The sequence below is a fragment of the Anastrepha obliqua genome, chromosome 6 (assembly GCF_027943255.1).
Source record: "Anastrepha obliqua isolate idAnaObli1 chromosome 6, idAnaObli1_1.0, whole genome shotgun sequence".
Classification (NCBI taxonomy): Eukaryota; Metazoa; Arthropoda; class Insecta; order Diptera; family Tephritidae; genus Anastrepha; species Anastrepha obliqua.
In genome coordinates this window covers 39,851,565-39,866,034 of record NC_072897.1, presented here as the reverse complement: position 1 = coordinate 39,866,034, position 14,470 = coordinate 39,851,565, and the positions used below count along the sequence as shown (strand labels likewise).

Genomic DNA, 14,470 nt, shown 5'->3' with positions numbered 1-14,470 from the left:
CCATTGTGACTACGAATCGTTTTTATTTTGCGGCCAGTCTGCTTCTCCGCGGTCGCAGCAAAAAGTTTAAACATATCAAATGCTTCGGATTTTCTTTTTAAATAATAAACCGCAGTATATCGCGAGTAATCATCTATAAATGTGATAAAATACAATGCACCACCAACCGAATTCACACCCATAGGCCCGCACAAGTCCGTATGTACAAGTTCTAATACACTTTTTGTGTAAACGCCGCTATATTTCACATAAGGCTTACTATGGATTTTGCATACCGCGCACATAAAGCATTCAATGCTTTTTGAAATTTTAAAGTTCAAACCATTTACCATATTCATTTTTGAAAGTTTATTTAAATCACTTGTATTTATGTGACCAAACCGCTTATGCTAATCACTCGCGTCATCACTAACTCCATTTACACAGTCCGCACTTTTGCGCACTAAAACGTTAGCAACATGTATGCCATTTTCCAATGCACCAGTAAGAATTGTTTTTTTTTTATTTTTGTTTTGCACTATGGCATTATTTTCTGTAAATGTGATGACATTTCCACTCTCTGCAGCTTTAGCGATGGAAAAAAAATTGGAATGTAAATCAGGTACATACCAAACGTCTCTCAAATTAACAGTTGTGTACTTTGTTTTCAAATTAACCGTACCCCTTCCGCGTGCATAAACGCAAGCACCTGAAGCTAAAACTATTCTATGTTTTACACAAACAAGAGAACTAAACAATTTAGCATCTTTCCACATGTGAGACTGTTCAAGGTATATTCTTCAAGTTTAATTTTATTTAATTTATTTTATTATACTGTAGAGTATATAATTTTGTATGTTCAAATTATATTCTGCAGCGGCACGTCCGTTCGCGAAAAAGTCAAAGCAAAAAGAGAGCGAAAAAGCGGGTGCGCAACATATGGGAAAAAGCAAATGTCAAAAGTAACGGGGTTGCCATATTAGCATTTTATTGACCAGCTTTGCATTCAGTCGTAACATTCCGCCTACCTCGTCCAGGTCCTGCGACGAAATAAGGGACCAGCCGCCCACCGTAAAGACATCAGGTGTCCTCCATAGGCAGCAGTACTAACTTTGATATGGCTCGCTTGATTATGGAAGTTGGCGTACGAATGGTTGCCACTCTGACAACGTCGTCAGTTCCTGGATGCACGTCTATTATACGACCCAACGTCCACTGAGTGGGAGGAGCGCGCTCGTCGCGTATTAAGACCAAGTCTCCGGGTGATAGATAGGTGCTAGTTTGATGCCATTTGCGTCTTACTTGTAGTTCTCGCAAGTACTCACAACTCCATCGGGCCCAGAAATGTTGTTGCATTTGTTGAAGCTGTTTCCACCTTTTGAGTCGATTTGGATTAACATCAAGTAAACTTGGTTCGGGAGTAGCGACTAACGGACCGCCCACCAAAAAATGACCAGGGGTCAGCGCAGCTAAGTCCGTTGCGTCTTCTGTTAGTGCCGAGATCGGCCTCGAGTTAAGCACTGCTTCCACTTTCTTTAAAAGAGTATAAAATTCTTCAAATGTTAGCTTCGCGCTGCCAATTATGCGCTTTAAATGATGTTTCATGCTTTTTATACCCGCCTCCCAGATGCCTCCGAAATTTGGAGATCCAGGTGGTATGAAATGCCATGTTACTCCCCAAGTTGGCACGTACCGTGCTGCCGCCTCAAGCTGTTGTCGAAAGCTGGCCAGATCTGCTTTTAGTTCCGCATCGACTCCTACGAACGTTGTAGCACAGTCGCTGTATATGTCCGAACTGTATCCACGGTGTGCAAAGAATCTTCGAAGGGCTGCAAGAAACGCTGCAGTGTTCAAGTCGCTAACCAGCTCCAGATGAATTGCTCGGGTGCTGAAGCATACGAATAGGGCAACATAGCCCTTGTAACATTGATGGCCTCTGCCTTTCGCGCTGCGAATCTGGTACGGTCCACCGTAATCGAGACCACAATGACTAAAAGGTTTTGCTGCGTTGCAGCGATGCGTGGGAAGACTTCCCATGATTTGGGTCGAGGGAACACCTCGGTGACGAAAACATTTTATTCAACGATGAATGAATCGTCTGATTGACGAACGAGCGTCAATAATCCAGTATCTTCTTCTTATAAAGTTGAGAGTCGATTGAACGCCGCCGTGCAACGTATAGTCATGCGCTTGACTGATCAGTAACGTGCACAGAGGATCCTGTTTCGGTAACAAGCATGGAAACTGTTCATAGAAAGGCATGTTTGCGTTCTTCAACCGCCCGTTTAAACGCAAAATACCATCGTCATCCAAAACTGGGTTCAATTTGAGGAGCTTGCTCTTCTGGCAAGTCGGTTTGCTAGAACGAAGACAGGAGATCTTATTAGCGAAATGAATCTGCTGAACATACCTTATCCAGAATTGCAAGGCCGCGGTTCTTTCAGTCACAGTGCACCATAGAGTTGTTTCATGGGGTCGCTTCATCAGTGCGGCAAGGAAACGCTGACACCAAGATGTGACTGTCAATAGCTTGTTGAGATTCGAGTATTTTTGGAGCAATGTCGTGAGCATGGTTGGTTTGGACTCTTCCGGAATCGTCACTGGGGAGAGAACTAATTCTTCGTCTGGATCTGTCGAACCGTTGTGTTGTTCAGGCCAGGTGCTTGAGTGACGATTTAGCCACGGAGGTCCCCGCCACCACAGCGACAACCCTGCGAGCTGAGACGGGAAAATGCCCCGGGATGCAATGTCGGCTGGGTTCGTTGTAGTAGGTACATACTTCCAAGCGTTGATTGGTGTTAACTCTTGGATTTGAGTTACACGATTGCTGATGTATTGCTTGTGTTTACCAGGATTTGATCGAATCCAGCTGAGCGTGGTTTTGGAATCCGACCAACAGTAAAGTCGAATCGCTGGGAGTTGCAGTGTTGACAGCACTTTGGCGGCTACTTTCGCTGCGAGTCGAGCAGCATTTAGCTCCAAACACGGGATGGTTATCTTCTTCAGTGGTGCCACCTTAGTCTTAGCGGTTAGAATTGATATTTTTACATCATTACCTGAAGTTTCCACACGAAGGTACGCGACAGCAGCATATGCCACAGTAGAGGCATCAGAAAATACATGCAGTTGGTAACTGGATACACTGGGCTCAGCTCCAACCCACCTGGGCACTTTGAGTTCTCTGATTTGAGGCATTTCGTCTCTAAAGCGTCGCCATTCTTGTTGAAGTGGATCAGGAATGGGATCGTCCCAATCGACACCCGATAACCACAGCTGCTGACAAATAGCTTTACCTTTAACTACGACAGGTGCTAGTAGACCCGGCGGGTCATAGATTTTGGCCACATCGGACAATTGCTGCCTCTTTGTGACGTCTCCAATGATAGGTGTTACGTTTGTCTTGTAACCGATGCTGTCAGTGTCGCACAGCCAATAAATTCCTAGAGCGTTTGTTTCGCTATCAAGATTTAAGTTGCGGGACAGCCCAAGGTTTTCGTCTTCAGTGTACAGATGGCGCATAAATTCAGTAGAGTTGGACATCCACTTCCGAAGGTTGAATCCGCCGCGCTGCAAAAGCTGTTGTAGATGGCGTTGAATATTCAGAGCGTCTTCCACGGTTGCGGCACCATGCAGGCAATCATCCATGTAAAATGACTCCGTTAATATTTTTGATGCTGCCGGAAAATCGTGTTCTTCATCCGTAGCAAGCGTGTGCAGAACCTTAATGGTGAGATAGGGCGAACAATTTAAGCCGTAAGTTACAGTGAGCAACCGGTAAATGGCTGGATTGCCCTGTTTGTCACGCCAGACAATCCGCTGCATATCAGCATCAGGTCTGCTGACTAAAATCTGGCGATAACATTTTTCAATGTCCGCTATGAACACAACTCGACGCATTCGCCATTTTAAAATGATGGAGCTTAAGTCGCTCTGCAGCTTGGGTCCAACATGAAGACAGTCGTTTAGAGAAATTCCACCTTTGTATTTCCTTGAAGCATTAAATACAGTGCGAAGCTTCGTCGTAGTGCTACCCTTTTTGTACACACCATGATGAGGAATGTAACATACTGGATGCGCAAAATCGTCAGATAGGACTGGCTCCATATGACCAAGATTTCTGTACTCAGCCATAAACGCTGTATACATTTCATTCAGTGTGGCATTGTTTTGAAGGCGCGCTTGTTGGTATGCGAATAGTCGAAGGGCATCTGATTTAGAATCGGATAGAGCAGCAAGGTCACAGGACTCCTTAAAGGGATATTGAACGTGATAGCGCCCGGAAAGATCGCGACACACTGTACGCTCAAATAGCTTCTCGCAGTAAATTTCGTCTTGCGTCATGAGGATGAGCCTTCCACGTCCTCACATTCATTGAACTTCCACAGTTGCTGAACCAAATTGTTGAGCTCAGTAGTGGCTGTAGCGCAAAACGTGGTGGCCAGGAGTAGTGTAGATGTGTGGGGCAGACGCCCGTAGATTACCCATCCTAAGTGAGAATTCTGTGCGGTAACTTTGTTGATGGCAGAGCGTTTGATGTCGTTGCGCAAAAGGAGACCGTAGAGGTCTGCGCCGATGATGACATCAATAGACCCTGGTTCGAAGAAGTTTGGATCGGCTAATGGCAGATAGAGAAATTCCGAATATGGTTTTGGATCGACACGTTTTAACGGCATGAGATGTCCCAAGCGGGGCAGGACCAGAGCCGAACAATCGATGTTGAACTCGGGTTCTGTAAGTGAATGTAATGAGAAATGAACTACGCCATTAGACTCACCTACACGGCAGCCGCCTATACCGGTGATGGGTACTTGAAGACGGGCTCTGCGAAGGTGTAGTTGTTGAACTGCAAACTCGCTGATGAAAGATGCCTGTGATCCATTGTCCAGAAGCGCCCGCAGTTGGAGTTCGTGCCCTGTGGGAGAGCGTATTCCAATAACCGCAGTTGCAAGCAGAACAGATGTGAGATCATTTGTGTTTGGTGTTTGTATGAAATAATCGGAACGCGTATGATGAGCAGCAACCTTGTTGGGTTGCGTAGAAAGACTGTCATGCAACAGTGTATGATGTTTTTGCATGCACCTTTGGCATGTATAAGTAGATGAGCACTCGTCAAGAGTGTGGCCTGGTTTTAGACAATTTTTGCAAAGTTTTGCCTTATGAACCAGATCGAATTTTGCTGAAGATGTTTTCTTGCGGAAATCCGGGCAGTACATAAGCGTATGCTTACCCGAACAGCATGAGCATCGGCCAAAGCTCGTTTGATGACTTCGCACAGCTTGATTGTGTGGTGATTTTTGTGAAAAATCTTTCGATTTATTCTTGGCAGCTGCCCCCACTGCTTCCAATCCAAGAATGCGTTTTTGTAAGAACGCGACTAAGTCGCTGTAAACAGGCAGCTCACTTGGACTACCAAGACTCATCTCCCATTCTTTAACTGTGGCAGAATCGAGCTTTTCGGTGATTAGAAAAATTAGCCAATCATCCCACTGAGCTGTTGGACGGCCAAGCTGTTGTAACGCACGCATTGACTCAGTCACGGTGTCCAACAGTTTTCGCAGTCTCGTTTCGGATTCTGTGGGCATTGCCGTCAACTTGACAATGTTTCGCAAGTATGACTTCACAAGTCGTCGTGTGTTATCATATCTTTGTTGGAGTAGGTCCCACGCGATTATAAAATTAGCGTCTATAACCGAAAAACTCCGAAGCATAACCTCCGGCTCGCCCTGTACGCTGCTTTTGAGATAGTGCATTCGTTGCACGTTGGAGAGTGTCGTATCCGTCCACACTTAAAGCACTTTATGTTGTTGCTGTACCTACTGGAAGTTGTGGTTTCCTTCGCTCTTCGCTCTTCCATTTTCCTTTTGTCTTGTTCTGCTGCTGTTACCGCTGCCAGCGCCTCTGCCGCTACCGACACCAATCTCACTCCTTACGACTCTGCTACTGCTGCTGATTTCACCGTTTGTACCTCTGCCGCTGCTGATGTTTTTATTTCGAAAAATTCCAACGCGCCTTTTCGATTCGTTTGCCGAAAAAGCTGTTTCTGCACTACTACATATGTCGCCGTGCCTTTGCTCCTCTTCCAGAATCTTCGCGACGAGATTATCCAATTTGGGCAATGCGTCCCTGCTCTCGATTGCCACCACAAAATTCTCCATTTCGTCTGGTAATGAGCAAAGCAACAAAATTGATAAAAAATCGTCCTCCATGGATATGCCAACTTCTTTTAAGTCATCTACAATACAGCAGAACTCCTTCAATTGAGCTGAAAACTTCTCACTGCTTCTGAATTGAAATCGGAACAGTTTTTTAAATAGGTTAACTTTCCTACACGCTGTATCTGCCTTGTAGAGCGCGTTCAACGTGTCCCATGCACTTTTTGTTGTGATACAGTTTTTAATATGTATCAGCTCACTTGGCTTGACGCTCAACGTTATAGTAGCGAGAGCCTTCCTGTCGCATACTATCCAGATGGTCTTTCCAGGCTCCTCCTCCGGACACTTATCCACGACTGCACTCCACAAATCTAGAGTGATCAGTAAACTCTTTAACTGAATACACCAAGTGGTATAATTTTCCCCACTTAATTTTTCGATGTTGGCTAAAGCGTTAGCCATTTTATCGCGACTATTGCTTTTAACACCGGATAAGCAAATCAACCGAATTATTACAACTTCTATTTATGTATGTTGACCGTGAACTTAGAACCCCAAGTCGATACCTGGCCCCATAGCCATTTGAAGCAGTATTTCCGCGCAGAGAAAGAAAAAGTCGTGTCGATGTAATTCACGTTTTTATTCTAAGTTCCGTTTTTACATTTTTGGCTTCGCCTACTATCTAATGTATAATTGTACAAGTACAAAGTTCCATGTAATTGTTCGTATAAGAGAGCAGGATTGGTTTGCAGAGTTGTATTTATAATTCAACACCGTTTTTGTTGTTACCATATTATCCTACATAAACAACAGGCGCGTAAAATGTAATATTAGTACGTTCTTAAGTAGTCCGTGGCAGGGGAATACTTAGCGCACCACAGTCGACAATAACAATTACAGTAACAAAATAAAAAGCGGATCTCAAGTTACGCAGGCATAACAACGGGAGCGCTTGCTAGCAGAAAAAATGTCCGCTCTGATTTTCAGCCTTATGTTGCCCACAGTTGTAAAAGATATTAACTTGTCCGGAACAATATTTGACAAAGATTTTGAAATATGTGCTTATGCTGGCACATATCATGGCAAAAAACAAACTAATTCCCATATTCAAGCTGCTAGAAACAAAAGCAAAACTTATAGGACTCAAGGTCAACGTTTATGCTTCGCTCAACACGTAATATGGATGTCAACATTCTAGCTATAGATAATTTTGTTTTTGAAAGCGTAAATAAATGCAAATACTCAGGATTCGTCCCATTACCGACTAAAGACACATCAATTGCAATAAATGAAATAATTACGAGTAAATCTGCTAATAAGACGTACTATGCAAATATAAAATTTTTCAGATCAAAAGTTTTATCACCAATGCAGAAAATCAAGATGTATAAAACTTTGAACCAGTTCTTACTTCTTCTTTTTAATTGGCGCGCTAACCGCTTACGCGATTTTGGCCTAGTTTAACAAAGCGCGCTAGTCGTTTCTTTCTCGTGCTTACCGGCGCAGGTTGGACACACCAAGTGAAGCGACGTCCCTTTCCAACTGTCCCACGCAGAGGAGGCCTTAATCTTCCTCTGCTACCACCAGCTTCGTACTAATACTGCGATAATTGGCACAGATTGCAGGATCACCCTTCTTATGAAATGGGCAGAGCACACTTAAATTCCAGTCGGCAGGCGCTCATTCATCCGACCATATTTTGCCTAGAAGCTGATGCATGCACCTTACCAGCTCCTCGCGGCCATGTTTGAATAGTTCAGCCGTCAGTCCGTCGGCGCCCCCTCACATTCTCTGTGATATGCGCAGCTGTCTCTATTTAACAGGTTCGAGAAGAGTTCCCTCCATAATTACAGTAAGCTCTGTATGTCAGCCACAAGATCGCCGTGTTTGTTCTTATAGAAAAGCACCAGGGTCCTAAAATCTTCTGTAAGCCGCCGAACTTTCTAGTAGAATTTTCGTGCGTTGTTCCTATTGGCCAGCATCCCAAGCTCCTCACACTCACGTATTTCGGCCTCTCGTTTCTTCTGTCCGATAATACGTAACTCTTCCTTCTTTAGCTCCCGGTAGCGATCCCACATGGCTCGCGTTGCGCCCGATCGCTGCGTGGCTCTATAGGCGGCAACCTTTCTTTCTGCGGCAGCATGACGTTCCTCGTCGTGCCAACTGTTTTTCGGGCTCGCCGGAATCCGAGAATAGAGAACGAAAAATGGTGCTCCATTGTTCGTGCATACGGTTTGTTGGGCAGTACTCTCCGAGAGCAGGAGTGAGAGTCAAGTGGCTGTCTGGCTGTCTGTTGTGATTGCAGCTGAACATTTTTTGCGTAGGTAGAATAGGTAGTAAGGATTTTGCTGCACAAAGGCGAGTGCGTAGTTTCGCTGCAACAAGGTAATGCTCCGAGTCGATGTTGGGTCGTTGGATCGTACGTACATCTAAAACACTAGAAGCGTGTCTTCCATCTATCACAACATGAGCGATCTGGTTTCGCGTTTTTCGATCAGGGGACAGCCAAGTAGCTTGGTGGACCTTTTTATGCGGGAATCTGGTGCTACAGACTACTATGTTTCGGGCCCGTTACCGGATGTTTCTTTGTGCTGAATTTTCCGACTGTGGGACCAAAAATTCCCTCCTTGCCCACCTTGGCGTTGAAGTCGCCAAGCACGATTTTTATGTCGTGGCGGGGGAGCGCTCATAGGAACGTTCCAGGCGCTCATAGAAAGAATCTTTGATCGCATCGTCCTTTTCTTCCTTCGGGGTGTGGGCGCAAATTAGCGAGATGTTAAAAAATCGCGCTTTGATGCGGATTATTGCGAGACGCTCGTCCACCAGAGTGAACGACAGTACTTGGCGACGAAGTCTCTCTCACACAACAAATCCGACACCGAATTTGCGCTCCTTTACATGGCAGCTGTAGTAGACGTCTCAAGGTCGTATGGTTTTTTTGCCTTGCCCTGTTCATCGCATCTCTTGGATGACAGTGATGTCAGCCTTTACTCTCACGAGGACCTCAACCAGCCGGGCAGAGGCACCTTCCCCATTAAGGGACCGGACACTCCAGGTGCATGCCCTCAAATCGTAGTCCTTAGTTTGTTTGCAGGGGTCGTCATCAGTATAGGAAGTTCCCATGCGATGTTTTGTACATGTTTTCATTGGGGGTCCTTACTTATGGTGTGGAAATCTGGACACTGAAAGTTATTGATATAAGCCAGTTATTGCTGTGTGAAAGAACCGTAATAAAAAAATCTACAGTCCTATTCTGCTTGAATACGGCACGTATCGCAATCGCTACAACAGCGAAATTGAAAACCTTATAGGTGGTGAAAATGTAATACGTTTTATTAAAGCGCAGCGGACTAGCGGATTGGAGACATCATACGAATGACCAACGAAAGAGTCCAAAAAAGATTGTCTACTTTGCGTCCAATTTGAGGAAGAAAGAGATGCCGGCAAAGCCGACTTAAAATCGATGGAAGTTCGTAATTGGAGAAATTACGCAAGAGAGAGACTGAATTGGAGGGGAATTGTTGACGAAGCGATGGTCGACCACAGGCTGAGAGAGAAAAAATGTTAGCAGTGCGAAATATGGCAAACGCCGATGTAGCAAGACTGCGTATTTTGCTCCCACAAGCAGCAAAGCTTAACCTCATTAGGGAAAACTGTTGCCTGTCGAAAGCGGGCGGTTGTAGTCTCTTAAAAATAAGTCAAATCCAGCTGATGGGATACAAAGGTCCATCTTCACAAGCCTAACTCGGGGCTTTAAATAAGGACGTAAAAGATGCTGGCCATGAATTCTTAACGGTCAGAAGGCCACAACTTTTAACTCGAGCAACAATACCACATGCACTCTTACTAAGCGAGCCGACTTCATGGAGTGAACAAAGTAAAGCCCTAATAAGCATGACCTACCTAACAAACTACAAAAGCGCAACAACAGATACACCTATAACCACTCTCCCGTCATTCTACTCAGCTACAATAACTACGAGGTGTGTTCAAAAAGTATCGCGAATTTTTCATTTTCGCAGGTTACATATATTCAAATTTCGATTTTAATGTGACGATATGTTGGTACTCATGTCTCTCACTCATGCCGACGAGTTCGGCCATTTTGAATGTTCCGTTAATTGTTGACAGCTGCACGTGCAAGTTTCGGCTCGTTTTCGATTTCTACCTATTCAAAAAGATGCATCAAAGAACCTGTTTATGTGAAAAGCGAAATTAAGTTGCGGATGCATTCCGAATGTTGACTGTGTCATACGGAGAAGCTACTTTGGACCAAAGCAACGTTTATCTCTGGTACAAAATGTTCTTAGAAGGCCCAGAAGGTGTGAACGACGAAAAGCGTGCCGGACGTCCAACAGACGAAAAAATTGATGAAGTGAAGAAAATGGTATTGGCCAATCGTCGAATCACCGTTAGAGAAGTTGCTGAGAACCTAGACATATCGATTGTCTCGTGCCTTTCGATTTTTTTCAATGATTTGGGCATGAGACTTGTCGCCGCAAAATTCATACTAAAACTGCTCAATTTCGACCAAAAGCAGTATCGCATGAACATTAGTAATAAAATGTTGGACTCTCTCCGCGACGACCCATATTGCTCCAGAGGGTCATAACTGGTGACGAATCGTGGGTTTATGGTTATGACGTGGAAACCAAAGCTCAATCATCTCAATGAAAGCTGCCGCACGAGCCAAGACCGAAAAAAGCGCGCCAAGTTCGGTCGAATGTAAAAGTTTTGCTTACCGTTTTCTTCGATTGCAGGGCCGTTGTGCATCATGAGTTCTTGCCACAGGGTAAAACGGTCAATAAGGAATATTACCTGCAAGTTATGTGCAATTTGCGCGAAGCAATCCGCCAGAAACACCCGGATGTGTGAAAGAACAAAAATTGCCTCTTGCATCACGATAACGCCCCTGATCCCACATCGTCGCTTGTGCGCGACTTTTTGGGCAAAAACAACACACTAATAATGTCACAGCCTCCATATTCCCCAGATCTGGCCCGCTGTGACTTTTTCTTGTTCTCGAAACTGAAGAGGCCCACGAATGGACGACGCTACGCTACGATTGACGAGATAAAGACGTCATCTAAGGAGGAGCGGAACAAAATAAAAAAAATGATTTTTGAAGTGCTTCGAAGATTGGAAAAAACGTTGGCACAAGTGCATAATATCTCATGGGGATTACTTCGAAGAGGGCAAAATAGATATTAATGAATAAATACATAATTTTTGAAAAAACACAGAGTTCGCGATACTCCAACAAAAACACGGCAGTCCTAACTACACAAAAGCGGTACCGCAACTCCCCAAGTAAGCAAAATGATTATATACATAGCACAAAAAACATAAAAGCAAAGACACGACAACAAACCAAAAACAAGCTAACGTCATATTGGCTCAGCCAAAAACATCGTGAAACATGTCTGAATTGCTCTGAGATGACAAACCAAATAAAGACCCAACCGATAACAGTGGAACAAAAAATCCAACCCATAGTTAAAAAACGCAAGCCTCCCCGATTTACATACAAAACGTAGAACAGCGACTCGATTCACACAATTATACTGCAATAGTCAAAATATTAAAGGAGAAAAAACCCCAGTGTTATACTTTTTAATTAAAGGAAGAAAGATGATTCAAAGTATTCCTTAAAGGAATGCATTCGTCGGCTGATAAAGACAAAGTTAGGCAGGAACTACTGGAATTAGGCCCCTAAGTAACAAATATTCAAAATATTCTGCAAAAGGGCACCAAGAAACCGTTGCCATGGTTCTCATTGGAGATGAAGCAAGGGGCAAATAATAAAGATATTTATTCAATAAATAATCTACTACACCGCAAAATAAGTTTTGAATTACCTCATCAAAAGAAAAAAATTCCACAATGCACAAATTGTCAAAAGTACGGACACACTGAAAACTTTTGCACAAAAAACCCAGTTTGTGTAAAATGCGCGGTTAATGATGACCATCAATTATCGAGTCGTCGCCGTTCGCAGCAATTGGGCCTCTGTTACTCAACAACGTGGGAAATTTTGCGAAAGGATTTAGGTGTGAAGCCTTTCAAAATACAGCTGGTGCAAGAATTGAAGCCGAACGACCTACCGCAACGCAGAATTTTTGGTGACTGGGCTCTTGGAAAGTGGGCCGAAGATCGACTTTTTTATCGTATTTTAATGTATCCAGAAAAGGTCACAGTTTGGTGCGATGTACGGGCTGGAGGTATCATTGGACCGTACTTCTTCAAAGATGCTGCGAATAGTAACGTAACTGTGAATGGTGAGCGCTACCGTGAAATGATATCCAACTTTTTTTGCCCAAAATGCAAGACCTTGACTTGCATGACATGTGGCTTAAGCAAGACGGTGCCACATGCCACACAGCATGCGTAACAATGGATTTGTTGAGAGGTGAATTAGGTGAACATTATATTTCACGTTCGGGACCTGGCAATTGGCCACCCAGATCGTGCGATATAACGCTTTTAGATTATTTTTTATGGGACTATATAAAGCTCATGTCTATTCAGACAAGCTTGCTTCAATTAACGCATTGGAAGACAACATTAAAGCATTTATATGTGAGATACCGGCCGAAACATTGGAAAGAGTATGCCAAAATTGGGCTAAGCGGATGGAGCATTTGAAGTGCAGTCGCGGTCAACATTTGCATGAAATAATCTTCAAACATTAAATTATATGGACTTTACTATCAATTTAAATAAAAATTGCATGCATTTATCTGAATTTTCTCTGTGTTTTTTTTTTAAACTTTCATACAGATCTTAAAAAAACACCCTTTAATTATCCATGACGTGAAGAATTTTCCTTGTTTTAAAGCCGTGTGCAGGGCGTATTTATAGAAAGTATCACCCCAGCGAATTAATCGCCTTGAGCACTTTTCCAAAAAAATAGTGCTTTGATTACACATTTCATTGCTGACATCGTTATTATGTGTAAGTTAACACATGACGACCCTCAGCACCGTGACACATGAAACCCTTTGCTGCAGAGCAGACGATAGCTTAGGAATTCTGCCAAAATGCAAGCACGAATTAATACTCTTCGTATTGAAAATACAAAAAATATATTTTTTAGTTCTGCCCGTATATTGGATCAGAACGTTCTTTTATTTATTTTTTCTTCAACAACTTACTGCTAAGAATATATAGTGACAAAAGACGTTGTATGTTATGTTGGCTTGGTTATTTATACTAATGATAAGCTACAAATAAAGTGAAGCTATAGATAAGATGAAGTTACAAAGAAAGTGAACTTTGTACTAATGCTAAGTTAAAGATAAAGTGAAGCTACAATAGTTGTGGCATGATGTCATGCTACAAAAGTATGTTGTACTTGTTGTTGAGCCAGAGATAGGGATGGTGTTATCATGTTTAAGGTTAGAGTATTAACTCCCCCCTCCTTTCGAAAGATTAACTGTCCTCGGTTAAACTATTATATACTTATTGCATCCTTTCTGATAAGGTGTCCCATGTCTTGTTGTTTAAGTATATTATTAGTTCATATTGTAGGTGTGTTTTTTCTTGAAGTCTGATTTTCTTGAATTGTATATACATACCTTCAACTCAAATATGAACGAGACGTTATCAATAAAACGGTCCGCGGATGACATATGGCAAAAATAAATTTTTTGTTTTTTGGTAGGACTGTTATAAGCTTACATGGCAAATTTCAGCGTGATATATCACATAGTTTGTTTTCTGTGCTACTGTAAACAAGTCAAGCTCGAGTGTGTTCTTCGAATTAAACGATGGAAATTCAAGTTGAACAAAGAATTTGTTTGAAATTTTGTTATTCCAACAAAATTTCGGCTTCAGACACCTTAAAAATGTTGCAGACAACCTGTGGGGACTCTGCTCTATCGCGTGCATGTGTTTTCCAGTGGTACAAATCGTTCAAAGAGGGCCGTACATCAACCCAAAAAACCACGCCAAAGTCGCTCAAAAATTAAGGTTATGCTGACTGTTTTTTTCGATTACGAAGGTGTGGTGCACTCGGAGTTACTTCCGCAAGGCCGATCGGTTAACGGTTTAGACGTTTTAAAGCGTTTGCGCGAGAACATTCGTCTTAAAAGGAAGGAATTGTGGGACAACAAGTCGTGGTTCTTGTATCACGATAATGCACCAGCTCACACATCACGTCTTGTTCGCGATTATTTGAACAAAAATAATGTTAATATCGTTCCGCAAGCACCGTATTCGCCTGATATGGCTCCATGTGACTTTTTTCTGTTTCCCAAGCTCAAGTTGCCGCTCCGTGGAAAACATTTTGAGACAATTGAAGTCATAAAAGAGAATTCGAAGAACACACTCGAGCTTGA

General features: G+C 43.1%; 2 protein-coding genes across 2 annotated transcripts; both read right to left on the bottom strand.

Annotated features, from left to right (window-relative positions):
- Window positions 1-2,058: 2,058 nt before the first annotated feature.
- LOC129250388 (uncharacterized) lies at window positions 2,059-4,320 on the bottom strand. Its single transcript, XM_054890018.1, has 2 exons — window positions 2,390-4,320; window positions 2,059-2,338 (listed from the first exon to the last, which is right to left on the bottom strand). The coding sequence occupies exons 1-2, from the start codon at window positions 4,318-4,320 to the stop codon at window positions 2,059-2,061; spliced, it is 2,211 nt and encodes a 736-aa protein (XP_054745993.1).
- Window positions 4,317-5,561, bottom strand: LOC129250387 (uncharacterized). Its single transcript, XM_054890017.1, has one exon. It carries the CDS (start codon window positions 5,559-5,561, stop codon window positions 4,317-4,319), a length of 1,245 nt encoding a protein of 414 aa, XP_054745992.1.
- Between the last annotated feature and the right edge of the window lie 8,909 nt (window positions 5,562-14,470).

Coding starts and splice junctions, on each gene's coding strand:
- LOC129250388 (XM_054890018.1), bottom strand. CDS start 4,320: ATGACGCAAGACGAAATTTACTGCGAGAAGCTATTTGAGCGTACAGTG. Junction 2,339..2,389: donor GCCTTGCAATTCTGGATAAG/GTATGTTCAGCA, acceptor TCTTCGTTCTAG/CAAACCGACTTGCCAGAAGA.
- LOC129250387 (XM_054890017.1), bottom strand. CDS start 5,561: ATGCCCACAGAATCCGAAACGAGACTGCGAAAACTGTTGGACACCGTG.